The sequence below is a fragment of the Bison bison genome, unplaced genomic scaffold (genome assembly GCF_000754665.1).
Source record: "Bison bison bison isolate TAMUID 2011002044 unplaced genomic scaffold, Bison_UMD1.0 scf7180017864487, whole genome shotgun sequence".
NCBI lineage: Eukaryota > Metazoa > Chordata > Mammalia > Artiodactyla > Bovidae > Bison > Bison bison.
Window position 1 is genome coordinate 765,314 of NW_011495047.1, and position 21,898 is coordinate 787,211.

At 41.0% G+C, this 21,898-nt stretch overlaps 1 protein-coding gene across 1 annotated transcript in view; it reads left to right on the forward strand.

Moving 5' to 3' along the window:
• Positions 1-21,898, forward strand: part of PKHD1 (polycystic kidney and hepatic disease 1 (autosomal recessive)) — a 443,812-nt gene that overhangs the window by 175,167 nt on the left and 246,747 nt on the right. Inside the window, exons 39-44 of the mRNA XM_010863025.1 lie at positions 2,899-3,109; positions 3,520-3,677; positions 7,103-7,294; positions 11,059-11,184; positions 14,438-14,494; positions 14,735-14,865. Coding sequence (XP_010861327.1) covers positions 2,899-3,109; positions 3,520-3,677; positions 7,103-7,294; positions 11,059-11,184; positions 14,438-14,494; positions 14,735-14,865 — 875 coding nt within the window. The remainder of the gene's footprint in view (positions 1-2,898; positions 3,110-3,519; positions 3,678-7,102; positions 7,295-11,058; positions 11,185-14,437; positions 14,495-14,734; positions 14,866-21,898) is intronic.

Below are 21,898 nucleotides of genomic sequence, written 5' to 3' on the forward strand. Positions count from 1 at the left end.
CTCCAGAACTTTGGTCACCTCATGTGAAGAGTTGACTCATTGGAAAAGACTCTGATGCTGGGAGAGATTGGGGGCAGGAGCAGAAGGGGATGACAGAGGATGAGATGGCTGGATGGCGTCACCGACTCGATGGACGTGAGTTTGAGTGAACTCCGGGAGTTGGTGACGGACAGGGAGGCCTGGCGTGCTGCGATTCACAGGGTTGCAAAGAGTCGGACACGACCCAGCGACTGAACTGAACTGAAGGCTTGTCATGGCTTTCTTTACAATGAACGAGTGTCTTTTAATTTCATGGCTATAGTCACCATCAGCAGTGATTTTGGAGCACAAGAAAATAAAATCTATCACTGTTTCCACATTTTCCCCTTCTATTTGTCATGAAGCAATGGGATTGGATGCTATGATCTTAGTTTTTTGAATGTTGAGTTTTAAGCCAGCTTTTTCACTCCCTTCTTTCATCCTCATCAAGATCCTCTTTAGCTTCTCTTCACTTGAGGTATCTTAGTAGGCAGATACTGCAGATTAATGAACAAACAAGGGATGTAATTAAAAAAGAACAATGCACAACCGTTATAGGATTAAAAATTGTTTGTAGAAGGTCTAGCTCAGATGATTATTACATTCATTTTGACATTCTCAAGTTTGAGAATATTTGTCTGGGATAGCTCAGTTGGTAAAGAATCTACCTGCAATGCAGGAGATCCTGGTCAGATTCCTGGGTCAGGAAGATCCGCTGGAGAAGGGATAAGCTATTCACTCCAGTATTCTTGAGCTTCCCTTGTGGCTCAGCTGGTAAAGAATCCGCCCACAGTGCAGAAGACCTGGGTTTGATCCCTGGGTTGGGAAGATCCCCTGGAAAAGGGAAAGGCTACCCACTCCAGTATTCTTGCCTGGAGGATTCCATGGACTGTATAGTTCCTGGGGTTGCAAAGAGTCAGACATGACTGAAAGACTTTCACTTGCAAGTTTGAGATGATGGTAATTCATCCAAATATTCATATCTGCTATATAGCTACAAATATGAGGCTGGCACTCATAAAACACCCAGACTGATCTTTTAGTTATACAGATAGAAGTGTGCTATTTTTGCAATGAGAGTGAATACGTTATGAGATAATTTTACTGCTTTCTAGAGGCTCTGAAAACATTTGAAAGGCCTTAAGTTTATGTTAATAGTTAAAAAATCCACTTCAAAATTCCCTGTGAATTTTTCCATTTATTTTGACTTGACTGTTATTTAGAAGAATGCTTAGTTGAAAAATATCTTTGTCATGTCAAATTTTGGTTCTGACACATGTAGCTGCTTGTTGATAGGTGCATAGTAGGATGCTCTTTGCTTATTGATTATTATGAATTATTATTGATCACAGTGTATAATCATATTTTGCCATCATATTTTGTTGTTGACAGACATTTTTGATGCATGGTAGAGATGTTTCTGTGTAGACTTTGAAGAACAGATCATAGAAATTCACACATATATAAATATGCATATACACTGAAATAGACTTTATTTTATTTATTGTTCCCAAAGGTTAAAACATACAAACAGCAATAAAATTAAAATTATTTTCTTTAGACATGATTTATGTGTTAATTTTCACCTGCTCTGTAATTAGAAATTTTGAACTCTGGGAATTTTTTTTTAAGATAAAATTATTGCCCGAGTAAACTTCAGAAATTATATCATTAACCCAGAGACCTTTCTAAGCCTAGAACAACATTGCTGGTACAAGTGCACCGCTCTCCAACATAGACAAATAAATAAGGAGGGAAGTTTAAAATAATTTGAAAATGATTTATTGTTGGCCACCTCTGTAGTTAGAGAGTCAAATATTCTTACTTTAGTTTAACAAGGGAGGACAGGCAGCTGCTGTGAGCTAAAGGTAAATTATGATCAATTGCGAAGGAGGAGGAACTGTACCAAGGAGAGGAGTTGGGAGGAAGCCTTGTGTTTTCTGAGGTACTGCTCCAGATAAAGGCTGGAAAAAAAAAATCTCTGCCTTGACCTTTGTTGGAAAAGGCCAGAGTAAACTACAAGTCTGACTACCTTCTTGAATCTTTGCTGGTTAAGGAGCAGCTTGTGGTTTGGGAAGGGTCAGATAGTTGCACTGGAACCTAAAACAAACCCAGTTATTTAAGGTCACACATTCCACTTTTTTTCTGCTCTGCTTAGCCATCCTATCCCTAGATACACCCCATGTTAGAGTAAGAGGGGATTACTTAACACACCAAGACTTAGGTGGATCATTCTCATGGTAATTTTTATTTTTAACTCTACCATCACCATTTGTACAGTGAGTTGAAGTCTTAAGTTTAGAAATTCGTGGTGAACTTATATCTTGGAGCACCTAATAGTCATTGGTTTTAATTTGGAAGAACGAGGTGATAAATTTTATTCTCAAAACAGTGTGATGCAGGGAAGGAAGAGAGAAGACTAAAATATATTGAGGGGTTGTTATGTGGCAAAGTCCACACTACATGTTTCATAGATATGATCTCAACAAATTGTCTTAAACCCCTAGGAGGGAAAGCTTTGCTGCTTCTGTTTTGTAACTGAGGAAAGTGAAACCCACCTCTAAGTATATTATCCAAAGGAACATAGTTAGAATGTGGCAAGACTGTGATTCAGCTATAAATTTATTATGACTTCAACCCTGTGTTTTTCACCCCATACCATTCTCTGTCTTGAATTATTGTCACCATGCAACAGACAGGAAAACTAATACGCAAAAAGTAATACAGTGATATCACCTTTGGTGATAGCACCAATGCTTATAGAACCTGAAGCCTGATTTCCCAGATTCTTCTTTCACTGAAGTCTTTGGCTGAATAACATCACATTCATATTAAGTTTTAAAAATGTCTAAAGGCAAGTTTCCCTTGGACTTGCTTTAGGTTCACTCCCAGAAGTAGTGGTCACCCATCTTCGAGCAGCTGCCAATGCCCATGACACAGTGTTGGCTCTGGAAGATGCTGTCGATTGGCATGCTGGGGATGAAGTCCTTGTCATCAGTGGGATGGGTGCTGAAGATGCCAAGCCTAAGGAAGAGATTGTCACCGTGGAGACTGTGCATAGTACAGACCTCCAGCTGAGGTCACCCTTGAGGTACTGCATGCCAGCTTGGCTCCATTTAGATGGAAGATGAGGTCTTAACTGTGTAGGTGACCAACACAGCTGGTCAAAAGACATTTGTTTGTCTTTCAATAATATCATTTACATTAAATCACAGTAGACATTTTGGCAAGAAAATTACAAAATATGAAATATTTGGAAGATTTAGACTTCTTAAATAAGTTTCTCTTGTAAGACTAGAACTTTTGTCTTTTAGTAGATGGTCACTGCAATAGTCATCATAGTTCCTAATTTTCACATACATGTGGCTATTTTTTACTCTTCTGTGTCTGAGTTTCTAAAGAAATAAAGTCCCAGATGGAGGATTAGGCTAATTTAATGGCTTACTATTCGTTATAAGACTTGGAGTGTTATTTTCAGATTTTTTTTTTTTTTCTTTTCAGATATTCTCACAACTCCACAGAGAAATGGGTGGCTGGAGAGCACCATGTTTTAAAGGTCATGCTGGTTCTACTCAGCAGGAGTATTACCATACAGGGAAATCTCACTGATGAGAGAGTGCAGTTCCTTGCTTCATGCCAGGGGGCCAATGCTTCAGAAGGTAGAGAACGATTTGTTGGGAAGTCTAATGGGTGAAAAACAATGTTCTTACTATTCAATGATATGTGGTATGGTTGACTTCTTTCAATTAGTGTGTTCCTAATATAGTAAGAAAGTGAAGTTGCTCAGTCGTGCCTGACTCTTTGTGACCCCATGGACAGTAGCCTGCACCAAGCTCCTCCGTCCATAGGATTTTCAAGGCAAGAGTACTGGAGTGGGTTCCCATTCCAGGGAATCTTCCCAACCCAGGGATCGAACCCAGGTCTCTCACACTGTAGACAGATGCTTTACCTTCTGAGCCACCAAGTCCCCTGCAAACAAATGAGTTATCTTCTGAGAGCATGTTCGTAAGTCCAATTTGTAAGTTCAACCAAGCTGGCCTAGGCACTCAGCTCACACAATCGGCTATATAGTACTGTACTGTAATAGGTTCATAATATATTCCATACAAGTAATACATAAAAAAAGCAAGCAACCACAAAAAAATAAAGAAAACATTCTCAATCTCACAGTAAGGTACCTTGAAAAGTGCAGTAGCACAGTAAAAGAGCTGGCATATAGGGGCTGGCAAGAGCTACTGACTGGAGGAGAGAGAGGACTTGGAAGATGGTAGAGTTGAAGGATCATTAGCAATAGGAGACGGAGGGCAAGCTGCAGTTTCACTCATGCCTGACATTGACAGAATGCACGCTTAAATCTTTGAAAGTCTGAAACTTGAAGGTGTGAATGTAGGGGACCTGCTGTGTTCTGTAGATTTCAGAATGCTCTTAATAAATCGTCATTTCCTCTCCTGCCCTCAACCCCCTTGTGAAAGAGATAGGCAACAGTATCTGCTTGAGAAATTAATTAGTTCTTTGAGGAAAAGATATTCCTATTATATAATAAAATCTGGAGAGTTGAATTAAATTTTCAGGTCAGAGGTTATAATGAAATTGATTCCCATCCTTCTCTACAATTCTCAGGAAAAGTGCTTAATGCGAGAGTCAGTGATACAGGCAGCATGTTCTAATGAGTTAGACTTGGAAGGCTCTTCCCTCCCCCCACCATTCCCACTTTTGGAGTTTGTTTCCTGAGTGAAACTACCACATACTTTAAGTAAGTGGTTGAAAAAGTCAATCTATCTTCGAGAAGAATAACAGGCACTGAATCACACTGATGTACCTATTAAACATCTATTTCAGGGATGGTTAGTTTAGTAGGTTATGTTTTGGTTTCCCAGGCTGTAGATTATGAGGCTTTCACACGTTGGGAAGACATCATTTTTCAACTTTGGTCCAGAATGGTGTGGGTGTCAAGGATGACTCCCAGGCATGAACTCTGGATGGATGAGGAGGCTATTTACTGAGATGGGAAGGGAAACAGGTTTGAGGGGTGGGAGGGTAGAGATCATGAGTTTAATTTTGTACATGTTGAGATGCCAGGCCAGCATGTGACTGGAGATGTCTGGAGCCTGGAAGAAATGTCAAGTCCGGAGTTAAAGATTTGAGTCATGTCTATGTATAGAGGCCTGTGGGGATAATGTTGGTATATGGTTGGGTAAGAGGGACTTTGACCCTGCCCCCCACCCCCTAGTCATCTAGTTCACAATTGTGTCATTCTGCAAAAAAAAGAAAAAGTTTTCATCCAGTGGGTTGGAATGCAGTGACTGCTAAATTTAACATTTCTGCTAAACTGGCATCTGCGGTCAATTACAGACTCTCTTGGTAATTCTCATACAGGTATTCTCAGATCATATTGTGCAAAACATGGCATTTAATCATGCTCCAAGGGAGATCATGCCTCTGGGTTTGGGCTATTATAAATCTGTTGTCTCCTAATGAAAAAAATAATCCCTAGTTCTACCACAACTCTTATATATGACTAAAAAATTCCAAAAATAAAATAAAATTCATAGACCTTCATTTGAAAAATAACTTATCATTCACCTCTTCTTTTTATGGAGCTCGAATATGGAAACAACGTAGCCAAAAACCATAACAAGAGGCCTAGATGCTGGAAAATATGGCTCACTGGCATACAATGGTTAAATGGTGATAAAATGTACAAATACCAAACACCTCTTTATTCACCTCTAATATCATTTCATGGCAAATAGATGGGGAGACAATGGAAACAGTGAGAGACTTTATTTTGGGGGGCTCCAAAATCACTGCAGATGGTGACTGCAGCCATGAAATTAAAAGACACTTGCTCCTTGGAAGAAAAGCTATGACCAACATAGACAGCATATTAAAAAGCAGAGACATTACTTTGCCAACAAAGGTCCATCTAGTCAAAGCTATGGTTTTTCCAGTAGTCATATATGGATGTGAGTAAGACTGTAAAGAAAGCTCAGTGCCAAAGAATTGATTCTTTTGAACTGTGGTATTGGAGAAGACTCTTGAGAGTCCCTTGGACTACCAGGAGATCCAACCAGTCCATACTAAAGGAAATCGGTCCTGAAAATTCACTGGAAGGACTGAAGCTGAAGCTTCAATACTTTGGCCACCTGATGCAAAGAACTGACTCATTGGAAAAGACCATGATGCTGGGAAAGATTGAAGGCAGGAGGAGAAGGAGATGACAGAGGATGAGATGGTTGGATGGCATTGCCGACTTGATGGACATGAGTTTGAGTAAGCTCTGGGAATTGGTGATGGACAGGAAGCCTGATGTGCTGCAGTCCATGGGGTTGCAAAGAGTTGAACGTGATTGAGCGACTGAACTGAACTGATATACATTTTCTGAGACTGACAATAGATGACTGTTAGAATGATCCATAATTTTGTATTAGTGGCTCTTCTTCATTGGTTTATTAACCTGGATAATAAAGAGTTAATTCAGGAGATGATTTCTTCTCCATCCTGAGGTTAGTTCACCCTACCAAATGCCATGTGTCCTCACTAGGGCTCTGCTGGGACTGAGGCGTTGGTGTGGGAGTGGCTCAGTCATTTCTCTGGAGTTCTTCTCCATTTCTTTGATGGCATCATTGCTATGTCCCCAAACCATAAAGCAGCAAAATATTGGGAAAACCCCACTGGACAGCAAAGAGATATGATTACATTTAGCGCTCACATGTCTTCTCTTCAATTATCCACCCACCAGAGGGTCATTTTATTGCACACTCCCTCAGGGGGATCTTTTGGATTGTAATAAGCATCTATTTAGGCTGGGTTTATGGGTTCTAGTCAGCCTTTTTGTGATAATAATTAAGGTGATTGATTCGGGAGCTTCTGGAAATAATAGAGTGAAGGCAACATCATGTTCTAGTTATCAGATGTTTTAATTAATAATCCAAAGGGGAGAATTGAAGTAAAAGGGAAGTAAGGTTATTAAATAAACAGTCAGGGTCTGTCCTTCGTGCCACAGTGCCTTTCGTACTGGGAGATTTGATTAGAATCATGCTGTACCTTCTTCTGTGCCCCTTGTCTTCATTCTGTGTCTCAGGTGATTTGCAGAACTGTTTGTATTCCAAGAGTGAGAAGATGCTGGGATCCAGGGATTTGGGGGCCAGAGTCATCGTTCAGTCCTTTCCGGAGGAGCCCAGCCGGGTCCAGTTGAAGGGAGTGCAGTTCCAGGACTTGGGACAAGCCTTCCATGAGCATGTGAGCTCCCTGATGCTGGTAGGAGCTATGAGAGGTGAGGAGGCCCAGGCATGATGTCTCATCTTTCTTCTTCTATAGTCAAGGCTCTCTTTGCAAGGGGGTCCTGGTAGGTGGTATGTGGGAACATGGGGGATTCAGAGATGGATAACTATACTGTAGATCTATGGTTCAGAGAGTCACTTGGAGAGCTTATTAGAATTCGCACGTAGAGACCCTGTCTCAGACAAATTGTGATCCAAAGTGAGCCTAGAAAAACTGAATTTTTAACCTTCTGATTCTGGAACAAGTAGTCCATGTTTCCTTTTGAGAAATGTCACTATAGGTACAGCAGATGTGGAGGGAACCACACAAATCCATGTTTTGAATCCTGCCACTACAATGTACTGGCTTTGTGACTACAGATAGATTGATATTAAATAGTATAAATTATCAGTCAAGGCTAGTGGAAAGCACTTTGGGAAGATGTCCTAACATAGAGGAATCCCCTGCCTGAGAAAAGTGGGGAGAATGGCTGAGAACCAGGCTCTCTTCCTGGGGAAGCAGACAGAGTGTGCAGACCTTGACCAGACCTGAAGAGACACGAGGGAAGCAGCAGACATCCAAGGCAGGTGGGGACAAGTAGATAAAAAGATCAGAATCAGAAAAGAAGAACATGACCAGATGTACTGATAAAGGCTCTGAAATCGAAGTTGGAGGGGTGTAGGAGCATCTAGGGTGAAATTCCAATGCCAGAGTCTGATCTACGGAGTTGAGAGATGGGTACAGATGCTGAGCGATGAGGACAGCAGCCCTGTCGCAGTCACGCTCCCCTGCCCTCAGCACCCACACAGCCAAGCTCCAGAAGTCAATGCCTGACAAAGCACATCAGGGCATATGGGAGGTTCAATGGGGCTTGAAAAGTGCTAGAATTACAGCAGGCATTGACAAAGTAATCCATGAGGTCATTGAAGGCAGGATCCTGGCTAGCAGCATTTTTTTCTCACTTTAAATTATCTGCTTGCCAAGAATACCTCTCCTAATTTTCTAAGATCTTTTCCACCTTATTTATTTCTACACTCGTTAGGGGGATGGGTCCCTCACATGGTTCTTTCCCAAGTACATTAGGATGATCAGAATCTTTGTACCCTTCTTTCTGGTTCTTCGGTTTCCTGGTGCTTATAATGCTGAGGAATATTTGATGTGGGTCAGTTCCAGTAGAAGTGAGGGGAGCAGTCACATAGGAGTTATCAGTTGAACATAATCAACAGCTCCCCATCAAAAATGTACTCAGTCTGCCTCCTCAACCTCTGCTTTAGAGTACCTGCACATTTATTTATTTATATATTTATTAGGTTTTATTTGAAAAATGGTTCAGTGCTTGGACTTCCCTGGTGACTCAGATGGTAAAGAATCCGCCAGTAATGCAAGAGACCCTGGTTTGATCCCTGGGTTGGGAAGGTCTCCTGCAGAAGGGAATGGCTACCCACGCCAGTATTCTTGCCTTGAGAATTCTGTGGACAGAGGAGCCTGCGGGGCTACGGTCCATGGGGTTGCAAGTTGGACAGGATTGAGCGGCTAACACTTTCACTTTCACTTTTCAGTGCTTAACCAAAGTTTGAAATCCATTGAATTAATACATTATCCCCTGTAGGTCTCTGTTAAAATGCAAATGTGTTTCCTGGGAGGGGGAAACCCATTAACCCAGAGGTTAGAAACTTCTGGCATGCTTGCCAAAGAATCCTTTATTGTTTCATGCCCTACGGGCTTTCATAACCTGTGTGGCCAGCTTGTCCTCAGTCACGGGAGTTAGAGGGTGTTGGAATCTTTGCTTGGTGTTTCCTTTAGAGGTTTACCGTTTCCTGAACTCATCCACTATAGCTCTGTTAACACATTAGTCCTTACTGGTTGTTCAGATGTACCATTGTATTCTGAGGGGCAAGCAGTGATGTTGTGGTGGAGACCTGGTCAGGAAAAGTCTGCAGCAGGCAGTGTTTCCTACATGAGTGGATGTGGATGCGCTAACTTATTAGTGAGTGATGTGAAGGCATCTGGTGCTGGGATCAAGGCGAATCTATAGACCTTGTGTCTATGGAGACACTGTAGTTGAGATTTTTCTGCTGCTGCTGCTGCTGCTAAGTCACTTCAGTCGTGTCCAACTCTGTGCGACCCCATAGACGGCAGCCCACCAGGCTCCCCCGTCCCTGGGATTCTCCAGGCAAGAACACTGGAGTGTGTTGCCATTTCCTTCTCCGATGTATGAAAGTGAAAAGTGAAAGTGAAGTTGCTCAGTCGTGTCCGACCCTCAGTGACCCCATGGACTGCAGCCTACCAGGCTCCTCCGTCCATGGGATTTTCCAGGCAGGAGTACTGGAGTGGGGTGCCATTGCCTTCTCCATGAGATTTTTCTAGATAGTCCCAAGGTCAAAGGTCAAATTATTACATAAACCAAAGCCATTTTTCTAATACTTCAAACATTTGGTATCGATATAATCTCTCTCCCTGTCTGGAAATAATACAAAGCTTCTTTTTCAGGATTTATAATTTTTATTATCCAAATAAAACGTTTTAATTATTTTAATGTGTTTTCTTCATCAGACTCAAGATACACAAATGCAGAATTTACTTAGTTTTATTCATCTTACACCTCTGGCACAAGACATAATTCCTGAAATATATAGTTGATACTCAGTAAATAGTTGTTCATTAATTGATTCAGTCCACATGTATCGATTTGGGAGGTCATAAAATATGTTCATGGAGCCAGTGTAATGATTTTCTTAAATGTCAGTTTCTCTTAGCACAGTAGAAGATATTTCCCCTCCAGTTCCACAAACCACCATATTCAAATGTGAGAGTTCTGGTCCTCAGACTGATCTGTAGCTTTACTTACAATTTGGATAAATCAGGAATTTGGGATTAACAGATTCACACTGCTATATGTGAAATAGATAAACAGCAAGGACCTATTTATTGTATAGCACAAGGAACTGTGTTCAATATTTTGTAATAATCTATAATGGAAAAGTTTATGAAAGGGAATGTGTATATATACACACATATATATATATACATATATACACATATGTATGTATAACTGAATTACTTTGCTGTATACCTGAAATATCGTAAATCAACTATACTTCAATTAAAAGAATAACTTCATAGCTCAAGATATAACGACTACCTCTCCTCATGCTGGATGCAGTTTTCAGAGGTCAGAATTGGTCTGTAAGCCTTAGCTGTTTGTTTCTTGAGCTGCTGTCCATTACACTGTGATGAGAAGTGGAAGTGAAATCTCTCAGTCATGTCCGACTCTTTGCGACCCCATGGACTGTAGCCCACCAGGCTCCTCTGTCCATGGGATTTTCCAGGCAAGAATACTGGAGTGGGTTGCCATTTCCTTCTCCAGGAGATCTTCCCCACCCAGGGATTGAACCCGGGTCTCCCACATTGTAGGCGGACGCTTTACTGTCTGAGCCACCAGGGAAGTCCAAAGAGTAGATACCAAAGATGGCGGCCACCAGGACATCTTGAGAGCCATGCGTTCCTCGTGGTTTGGCCATGTTCTCTCTTTCTCAGATGGTTTTCTTTTCTGACGTGTGGGCCTTGGATTCCACTATGGTGATCTTTGGTGTCTTTAAGATACATTGGTCTAAGCTGCCTGTTTTTAAATTTCTGCTGCCAACTCCTTATTTCTTGAATTTTATTATTGTGTGGAAGAATGTTCGTAGTTATATTCTAGCAGTATTTGGGGATGATCAACAGAATGTGAGGAGCCTTTGAGATTCCCTACTGTTTACCATCCTCTTTGTCGTTCAGGTTCCTACGTGCAGGGTTGCACAGTGCGGCGGTCCTTCAGCAGAGGCCTCAGCATGTCCCAGACCTCAGGCCTGAAGGTGGACAGTAATGTGTTCTATGATATTTCAGGCCATGCACTGCTGGTGGGTAAGTGAAATCGGCTTGTTTAACTTCGACATTCTGGTGGAGGACACGTTATTTTTTAAAAAAGAATTATTGTTCCCAGATTTGAATTTCCAATTTGTAAAAACTTTAGTCTCTGATCTTTAGAAATAGGCTGTAGTTAAAAATTCTAGTTGTAAATTCAGTCTTTAATTAGCTTACTAAGCTTTACCCATAGGAAATTGATTTTTATTTTTTGTTTCTTTTAATTTATTTTAAAAATTTTATGGAAGTATAGTTGGCTTATAATGCTGGGTTAATTTCTGCTATACAGCAAAATGGTTCAGTTATGCACACATATATATATATATATACGTATATATTCTTTTTTCATTTTCTTTTCCATTGTGGTTTATCACAAGATATTGAGTATAGTTCTCTGTGCTCTGTAGTAGGACCTTGTTTATCCATCCTCTGTATAATGGTTTGCATCTGCTAATCCCCAACTCCAAATCCTTCCCTCTCCTACCCCACTACCCCCCTGGCAACCACAAGTCTGTTCTCCATATCTGTGAGTCTGTCTCTCAGGAAACTGATTTTTAAAGATAGACATTTCAGTTCATGTTAATCAATATACAATAAATATAAAATTTATTGTCAGCAATTTCAACAGTAATTCAAAGTCACATAAATATGTCTTTGTGCAGCTTCATGAAGCATCAAACCTGGATGTTGAACAAGGAATTAAACATTTTTGAATCCTGTTCTTCACTACTTCTGTGGCTTGTCGAAGAAGCCTGTTTTAAGAATTTTCTAAATGGGCATCTGTATTGACATTTGTTTCCTAAAGTCCATTCCCTTTGTGATGCTTAAAAATATCAGACTGCATCATCTTAAAGCCCTTTAAGAATTTATTTCTTTTAGAATATAATCCAGAATCCTTACTCTGGCTTAAAAACCTTCCTTAGTGAGGCTGCTTCTACTAACCTTGGTATACCTCTCTTGCTCTTTTTCTCTCCCTCTGTGCTCTCACTACACTGACCTCTTTTAATTCTTTCAAAAAGCCACACATTCTCCTGCCTCAGGACCTTTGCACAGCTCTTGCCTTCTGTTCATACCATTCATTCTCCTCCTATAATAGCCCTCCCCAACACTCCCAAATCAAGTCTGTCTGTTTAAACTCTTTTATCACCATTCATTACTTATTGATTTAAAATTATACATCATGTTTCTGACCATCTGATCAATGTCTGTTTTTCTATTAATACCAGATTTCATGAGAACATCATCTCCTTAGTACTTAACAGAATTTTTAAATAGTGCATTTGGAGATATATTTGTTGAAATAAATCTATTAATGAACAAAAGGTCTTTGGTTATATCAGAATAACCAAATCAGAGGTTTTCACTGAAAGGAAAACTATAATTGTACTTGTTAGCTAGTGTTTTCTATTTAAATTAATTCTGTGATATCATCAGTGGGAAAATTTGCATGTTTCATTTAGGAATGATCTGTTAAGATAAAAGCTGGAAAGGTTCTAACTGTGGAAGGAAATAGTTTAGTGAGAAAATATGGATCATGTAAACTAACTCCAGGGTTTCTCTGATAGCTCAGCTGGTAAAGAATATGCCTGCAAGACCCCAGTTCAATTCCTGGGTCAGGAAGATTCCCTGAAGAAGGGTAGGCTACCCACTCCAGTATTCATGGGCTTCTCTGGTGGCTTAGGCGGTAAAGAATCCGCCTGCAATGTGGGAGACCTGGATTTGATCCCTGGGTTGGGAAGATCACGGGGAGGAAGACATGGCAACTCACTCCAGTATTCTTGCCTGGAGATTCCCCATGGACAGAGGAGCCTGGTGGGCTACAATCCATGGGGTCCCAAGAGTCAGACATGACTGAGTGACTAGGCACAGCACAAACTAACACCAGCTCTAAAAGGCTAAGGGCTAAGGACAATAGAAGTTATCAGGTGCAAGACAGTCTTTTGATTGGAAAAGGACAGGGCAGTCAGACTAACACATGGAAGGTTGGCTTTGCTTATTTTTACCTTTATTGCTGTAAGGGAAAAGTTTGTTGAAACCTGGTGCAGAAATTCAGGGAGGCACCATAACAATATTATTTTAGGGGGAAACAGTTTTGTGAAATTGGCATTAACTAGGCAAGGAATGAAACCTGCAGGAGGAATTTATCCTTGAGTGCTTGGATATCGTGAGTGGAAGCTCTTTGACCTCTACTGTATTGTAGGTGATGGAATTAGAATATCTGTCAGTGAATTTTAGATAAGATACTCAATTCATGCAAAATAAGTTTGCAGACTCAGACACATGAAATGACGTGGGAAACCCAGATATCTGAAGACCTAGAAGAAAGGGGATCTGTGGGGCTGCTCTGTATGGATGCTACATGGTTGACCTCTGTAGAATCCATGTGTGCGTGCTAAGTTGCTTCAGTTGCGTCTGGCTGTTTGTGATGCTATGGACCGCAGCCTGCCAGGCACCTCTGTCCAAGGGATGGAATGCTGGAGTGGGTTGCCATTTCCTTCTCCAGGGGATCTTCCCGACCCAGGGATTGAACCTGCGTCTCTTAGTCTTTTGCATTGGCAGGCGGTTTCTTTACCACTAGTACCACCTGGGAAGCCTTTCTGTAGCATGGGCCACGCTCTTTTATTCTGTTCTATTTCAAACCTCTGATCTGAGTGTGAGTGTCTCAGATCCTGTCTAGCCTGTTTATCCAGGACATTCCAGATCTTCAAGGGGATGAGAGGGGCATGCAGATGGTTGGCAGTCAATTCAAAGAGCTCAGGGTGGGGCTGGATGTAACACGGAGTGTGTGCCATTTAACTGCAGAGACAGTCACTTAGATTCTTCTTAAGAAGTAAAACAATAGATCTATTTCTTTGTTATTTTTATTTAAAATGAGCTTCTGATTTCTCTGATAGCTCAGTTGGTAAAGAATCCGCCTGCAGTGCAGAATATCCTGCTTTGGTTCCTGGGTCACGATGATCCCCTGGAGAAGGGAAAGGCTACCCACTCCAGTATTCTGGCCTGGAGAATTCCATGGACTACCGTTCATGGGATCGTAAAGAGTTGGACACAACAGAGCGACTTTCACTCACACTCTGATTCATGAAGTTCTAGAACTAAAAGGTTCACATAATCTGTGTCTGTCTGATTCATAGATAAAATCACACACACAAATTGAAGCAAGCCACACCAAAACAAGAAATAGTATTAGAGGAGCTCTCATTTTCCTGGGTGGCACGAAATGTGCTGAGCTAACATCATCTTTTGTTCTCAGGTACATCCCCCGAGATAAGGTATATCCTTTGGGAGGTTACTTCTGGAGGAGGAAAGGGTAAATATGTAAACTGGTTTTAAATTTATTACCATCTATTTAAGTTGTCATACATTTTATAGACAGGGCTGCTGGCAGAATGTTAGATGTCTTAAATTTGTTGAACACACTAGATGTTTACAGCTGTCTATATAATATATGTATATACATGATGAGAACTCTAACCTATATTAGTAGAAATAAGAATGTTGGGTCGAGTACATTTTAATTATGTTGGCAAACCCCCTTTTCTTAAATTAGACTGGTCAGAACAGGGAAACATAATAAGAAACAATGTGATCATCCGTGTTTCTGGTGCTGAGGGACTCTCCAGTCCTGAAGTGGTGACACCCTCTGGTATCTACATCCGCCATCCCACCAATGTTATAGAGGTAAGAGCTTCAGATCCTCTAGGGAGATCAGAGCTGAGAGGCATAATGTTCACTCTGAAAATTATCCTGAGTGGCAGCATCAGTGTTGTGGGATAAATCATTTACTTGCTGCACATTGGTAATGGGAAACTACTTTATGATTTTTGATTAAACAGCTTTAGGATAAATGTAATCATTTCCTCAGAATTTCCATTAACATTCTTTGAGGCAATATCTATATGAAGTGAAATGAAGTAGGTATTGATTACTTTCTGGTCATAAAATATCTTCCTGAGTTATATGTGGTGGTCACTGAATTTGGTCTTGATTCTGATAATAATTATTAAAATCTTCGTTATGCTACTGTATTAATGTGGTCATACTGTTGCCCTTTAAGAGTGTTCAGAACTGAGGGTCAGCAGAGTTGTGTGGTGAGTGAGAGCATGTCAGATTCCAGGATGAACAGAGTACAGTTGACCCTTGAACAACACGGGTTTGAACTGCATGAGTCCACTCATACTCGGATTTTTTTCCATAGTAAATGCTACACTCTCATATTATCCACAGTTAGTTGAACCCGCAGGCGTGGAACCATGGACCCTGAGGAATCATGTAAATGGAAGGCCGACTGCATAGAGGGTTGACACCTGCAATCTCTGCAATGTTCAAAACTCAGCTATACACTCTGTTGGCCTTGGTTTTTTTTTTTTAATCCCATTATTTATTACAACTTAACATTACTTTTTCTTGGTAAATTTCTATCTAAGCGGTTTAAGGAAGTATTTTTTTCTGGTAGTTTAACCACAAATCTGTGAATGAGGAATGGCATCAGAGTAGTGGGAAGGCCATTTAGTTTCCCCTTTTCCAAAGGTTTTGTCCCATGGACTATTAAAGGGTTAAGGGCCTCACTCTTCACGACATGGCTTTGAGTATCTACTGTGACAATTATGCCAAGTTTCTGAGGAATGGAGAGAATGAACATCTCTCTCTCTCTCTCTGATCATCTGTTTTTAATTACCTTCAGCTGAATAACCCCTAATAAAAGTCATGGTTATCTCTTCAACCCTCAGCTAGACTCTTAATTATGTTTATTCCAAACACAGCACTTACATACTATTTTAGGTGCCTAATAGGGGCAGCTAATATGCCAATGAGGAAAGGAGGCAGAACTGCATGGATCGAAGGAAACCCAGCTCTAGACACAGAGCAACGAGAACAACATATAACTTGTTGGTGACCACAGGGCTTGTGGCATAGCCATCCCAGAAAGCTTTGGGGACTTAAGAGCTATGTTTTGTATAGTTTCTTGGATCGCAGAATCATGACTACTTTGAAATGCCTAGAAGAAAGGACACCCTCAAGATGCCCAGGTCATCTTCTTGCAGGAGACTGCTGCTGCTGCTGCTAAGTCGCTTCAGTCGTGTCCGACTCTGTGCGACCCCATAGACGGCAGCCCACCAGGCTCCCCCGTCCTTGGGATTCTCCAGGCAAGAACACCGGAGTGGGTTGCCATTTCCTTCTCCAATGCATGAAAGTGAAAAGTGAAAATGAAGTCGCTCAGTGGTGCCCGACCCTCAGTGACCCCATGGACTGCAGCCTACCAGGCTCCTCCGTCCATGGGATTTTCCAGGCAAGAGTACTGGAGTACTCTGCCTTCAGTAGAGACTAGAATGTATCTAAATCCACATTGAGTGTCAGGGGTGCTGCCTGCTTTGCTTCACTGGGTAGAGTCTTTGGGGCAAGTGTCCTGACTACTAGTTGACTAGTAAGAAATGAGCTGACTAGCAGCCACTATGAGGAACAGTATGGATGTTCATTACAAAACTGAAAATAGAGTTACAATATGATCTGGTGGTCCCACTCCTGAGCATGTTTCTGGAAAAAATTAAAACTCTAATTCGAAAAGATACATGTACCTCAAAGTTCATAGCAGCACTATTTGGAAAAAGTGAAAACTCTAATTCAAAAAGATACACTCACCTCAATGTTCATAGCAGCACTATTTATGATAGCCTAGGCATGGAGAGTTCTTGCCTGGAGAATCCCAGGGACGGGGGAGCCTGGTGGGCTGCCGTCTATGGGGTTGCACAGAGTCGGACACGACTGAAGTGACTTAGCAGCAGCAGCAGCAGGCATGGAGAAGGCAATAGTATACCCCACTCCAGCACTCTTGCCTGGAAAATCCCATGGACAGAGGAGCCTGCTGGGCTGCCAGTCCAGGGGGTTGCTAAGAGTTGGACACGACTGAGGGACTTCACTTTCACTTTTCACTTTCACGCACTGGAGAAGGAAATGGCAACCCACTCCAGTGTTCTTGCCTGGAGAATCCCAGGGATGGGGGAGCCTGATGGGCTGCCGTCTATGGGGTTGCACAGAGTTGGACACGACTGAAGCGACTTAGCAGCAGCAGCAGCAGCAGGCATGGAAGCAATTTAAGTGTCCACTGACAGATGAATGGATAAGGAAGATGTGGTGTATATGTATATATATATGTAGAATTATTTAACCATAAAAGAATGAAATAATGCTATCTATAAAAACATGGATTAGAGATTATCATACTAAGTGAAGTAAGATAAAGAATGACAAATATCACCTGATATCACTATCTGTGGAATCTAAAAAAAAAAAAGGTACAAAAGAACTTATTTACAAAACAGAAATAGACTTATAAACATAGAAAACAAGCTTATAGTTACCAAGTGGGAAAGGGAGAAGTGGAATAAATTAGGAGTTTGGGATTAACAGATAAATGTTACTATATATAAAATAGGTAAACAAAGACCTACTATATAGCACAGGCGACTATATTCAGTGTCGTGTAATAACCTGTAATGGGTACGAGTATGAAAAAGAATATATATGTTTGTAATTGAATCACTTTTCTATATACTTGAAACTAACACAAAACAAACAAGCAAAACAACATGAAGCAAAAGAAATGAGCTGGCTATAGGTGCAGAGAACCAGAGGCCCACATGCAAGCTCATAGGTCACCTGAGACTTTGTAGACTGATCTGTGTAACAGTGCACAGTCAGCAAAGAATATATTGATCCCAAAACAGGTTTTTTTGATTCCTGTTAGATGCCTTCCCTTTCCATTCATTTACTTTCTTCCTCTTTACAAAGTTAAAAAACAATACAGTGCATGCATTTGGAGAATGAAATTTTAGTTTAAGGTGGTAACATAAGTTCATTAAGTACATTCATTGGGTATATTCCTGACATTTTCATCTTCAATGATCTTAAGATTCTGTTGTTAAAATTCTGTTATAAAATGATCTTATATTGGCTTGTTAACTTTTAGTCCCTAACAGTGTCTGATATGTAATAGTTGCTCAATAAAAATTAATTGAATATAATAAATAAATGGATGTAGGTATAATTCCATAATCAAAGAATGGGGGGAAGAAAGAGGAAATTAAAGAATGGATCCCAATATCCCTCAATCATTTTGATGACTGAAAAATAAGGTGTTTCATCTGTGTCAGCATTTAGATCTTGTAGAACTCATGTCTGAGTGTTAAATTTTGCACAGTCCCCTCCAATTTTGCAGCTGTGCCCCTGGGGTTCTGCTGTACTGTCTCTTTTGTATTCTGTTGTCTAGCATGTGCCACAACCAAGGGACATAGGTGTAACTGGGCATATGTGTCAGAACCTAAAAATTAGGAACTTCTCTTAGTGCCTATGAAGGTCATTTCAGTCATTGGACAAATAGTAAGCTTGTGTTTATTGTATTTTAAGTGGATGATACACAGAAAAAATGTATCTTAGAAATATATTTTTATTCCAAAGTGATAATCAGAAGGCTACAACAGTGATGGGCTGGTGCGTGAGGTGCAGTTTGTGAGAGGTGTGTGTATGTGCAGTTGGGCAAAATATTTTTTTTTAAGCTATGCGTTACTATGATTCAATAGGATTTTTCTTTTTTAAAAAGTTTTAATTTTGAAATAATTTTAGACTTAGAAGTTGCATAAACAGAACCGAGAGTTCCTATGTGCCTTTTCCCCAGCTTCCCCCAATGGTACCTAACCATAACCATTGCCATAGAGCAATGGCACAACCAGGAAACCGGTATTGGGACTATGTTATTATGTAAACAAAAGCCTTTATATTTGAAGGTGACCTAATCCCAGTGGCTGGACAAGCAATCCAGAAAGCCTACATTATAGACATTGACCTTGAAATCTCTGGCCTAGCCTGGCAGGCAGGAAGAAATGGAGTTGATCCTTAATTAAGTCTCTGCAGTGATTTGTAGTTGTATATTGTTCCTAGATCCAGAGACTAGGACCAAATGTTCTGCCCAGTGCATGGAATTCACCTTGGCTGTCAGGCAGCCATCTTTACAGTTCACTCACCTTCAACTCTGCCTGGTATAAGGATATTTCAAGTGAGATATTCCTTTTTAGTTTTCATAGCTGCGAGTGGTTCACTTGCCTCACTGCCCAGGCTGCCACTAAGCTAAATTTGGGGCAGTTTCTGTGAGAAGCAAAATCTTAGCTTTGTGTCGTTCTTGCTAGTGAGGGCTCAGTGTGGTAGTCCTGTTTGAATGTCCAAGGAACTTGAGGTGTTCCTTTATATACTCCTTAGATAGGTTTTTCCAGGCTTTCCAGCAAAGATTGGTGGTGGTTCTTCCATGCATAACCTGTAGCATTGGGAGCACTTCATCAGTGTCCTGAGTCTCTGACTCCTTTGTGGGCATTTCTTGTTACCTGCCCAGACGCTTCATCTTTCTCATAGACTGAACCTAGTTTGACCTCAGGCTGGAAGGTTTTTGCTCTCTATCAGCGAGAGACCGTACACTCTGAGTGCTCCAGAACCTCCCATATGTATGTGGGCTTTGAACATTTCCCATGACCAGACCCCTATTTAGAATAGCCAATGGAAAACCCCTAAAGACCAGTCCTTTGGAAGCATCCATTTGATTTGTAGGGAATTTGTTCTGGTTTGTGAATCAATTTTGTAAGGAATTCTGTGTTTAAAGGCTGATTTCAGCTCTCTAGCTCTCTCCACTCAATAGCTAATGTATATTTAAGAGCTGCCTGAAGGGTTGACTCACTTTTTTTTTTTTTAGTGACTACAGATGCACACCTCAAGGAGCTGGCATACTTGGGCAGTTAATTTCTTTCTGGAATTTCTCTTCCTTGAATGTCCATAATACATTGACTTCCGCAAAGAATTGATTTCCACACAAAATTCCTTGCTTGCCTTAAACCCTTCCCCACAAGCCGCTGGCTACCTGCATACATATGTGGTTTCTTCTCATGAATCGTTTGTAGCATACCCAATTGGAATGGAGAGTAAAAAGGGCTGGAAAGTAATGCCATCCGACTATTTAAGTGCTTCTTTTATGAAAAAAAGTGAGCCTTATTGGCTAACAGAAGACCAAAGTTGCAAATATCCTGCCCAACTATAAATGCACTTGGAAAGCATTTACCTATGATCACCCAGGTGCTCCAAAAATACTAATGACACCAGGGCAGATGATTTAACAAATTATTCATTCTCTCAAAATACATGCCTGTCTAGCCAAGACAATGAATAAGGATGAAGTCCTTGGAATATATTCTGGAAATACTTGAATCTTTCCCTTCCTGGTAGAGTCGTGGTAATGAATTAGCATCTCATCGCTAATGAAATAGAAGGGTACATTCAAGTTGAGAAGATCATTTCTAACCTCTTGTGAACCTTTCTTGTGGTTTGTATACTTGCAGAAGAGGCAGGTGTTTCAGAAGCTCCCGTTATCTAACTCTCAGTTCTCATATACTCGTGGCCTTTCTAGTGACTCATAGGGCGGTGGAGACATAGCCACTCTTCACTAGCTGTGTGGAAGGTGGAGCTTCATATGTGCTTCTCTGAGGAAGCTTCCTGTTGTGTAACCATAACGGAATCAACAGTCACATTGCTTGCTTGTGTTTCTTTGAGGGCACTTTTATTTAGTGCTTCCCCTGGGTGCTTGGATCTGTCAACTTAGGAACAGCGATTCTTTCAAAGCTGAGGATCATAAGTGCATGTCTTGTTTGCTAGCTGAGCGAAGAATTGCGATAACTGATTCAATTGCTAATAAGTGTTCTTTGGGGGAGTGTCTAATGGAAGATTTGATTGTTTAAAAAGATATAAATACCCTCCCAGTAAAAACTGTCAAAGTATTATTGTTATAATTACCACGTTTTTATATTTAGGTTGGTCTTTCCATCAACATTTGGAGATAGGATACTGGAAAATGGGTATGGGTCATTTCAAGAACACATACAGACTATTTTTTTTAACCATGCTAATATTAGCATGGGCTTCCCTGGTAGCTCAGATGGCAAAGAATTTGCCTGCAATGCGGGAGACCCAGGTTTGATCCCTGGGTTGGGAAGATCCCCTAGAGAAGAGAATGGTTACCCACTCTAATATTCTTTACTGGGAGAACTCCATGGACAGAGGAGCGTGGCGGGCTATAGTCCATGGGGTTGTGAAGAATCAGATGCAACTGAGTGACTTTGAGCAAGAGAGTATTTGGGGCCATAACATTTGGGGCCATAAAATTCTTTGGTTGTGAGAGCCTGTCCTCTATAAACCAGCATTCCTGATTTCTGTCAAATTAATGCTAGTAAAACCCCTCTCTTTCTGAGTTGTGACAACAGAAACTGTCTCCAGAGATTTCCACATGCTCTCTGGGGAACAATATCATCCCAGCTGACAACTACAGCTCCAGACTCGCCCAGCCCCCCAAGATAATTGGGGTCTTAAAGATGACCCAGGTCCCCTGAAGTCACGTTAGCATCTTTAATAGTGATTCAGCTTCATATTCAATGATATCCAAAAGTCACTTTTGGCATGTGGAAAGATATATGATTGGAATTTTAAGTGGCTTCAGGAAGTGGAAGAAGAGCTCAGAATCCAAAAGAATGAAGTGCAGTAGAGAATGGGCCTCTGGTGCACAGATAAAGAAGGTGTTCTGTGGCGGAGTGAAAAAGTCCTGGCTGGTGGGATCCAAATCGCCGGAGTGAGCGAGCCTTCAGCGCCCCCAGTGGATGAGAGGCTGATGTTCAGGAAACGGCACCTA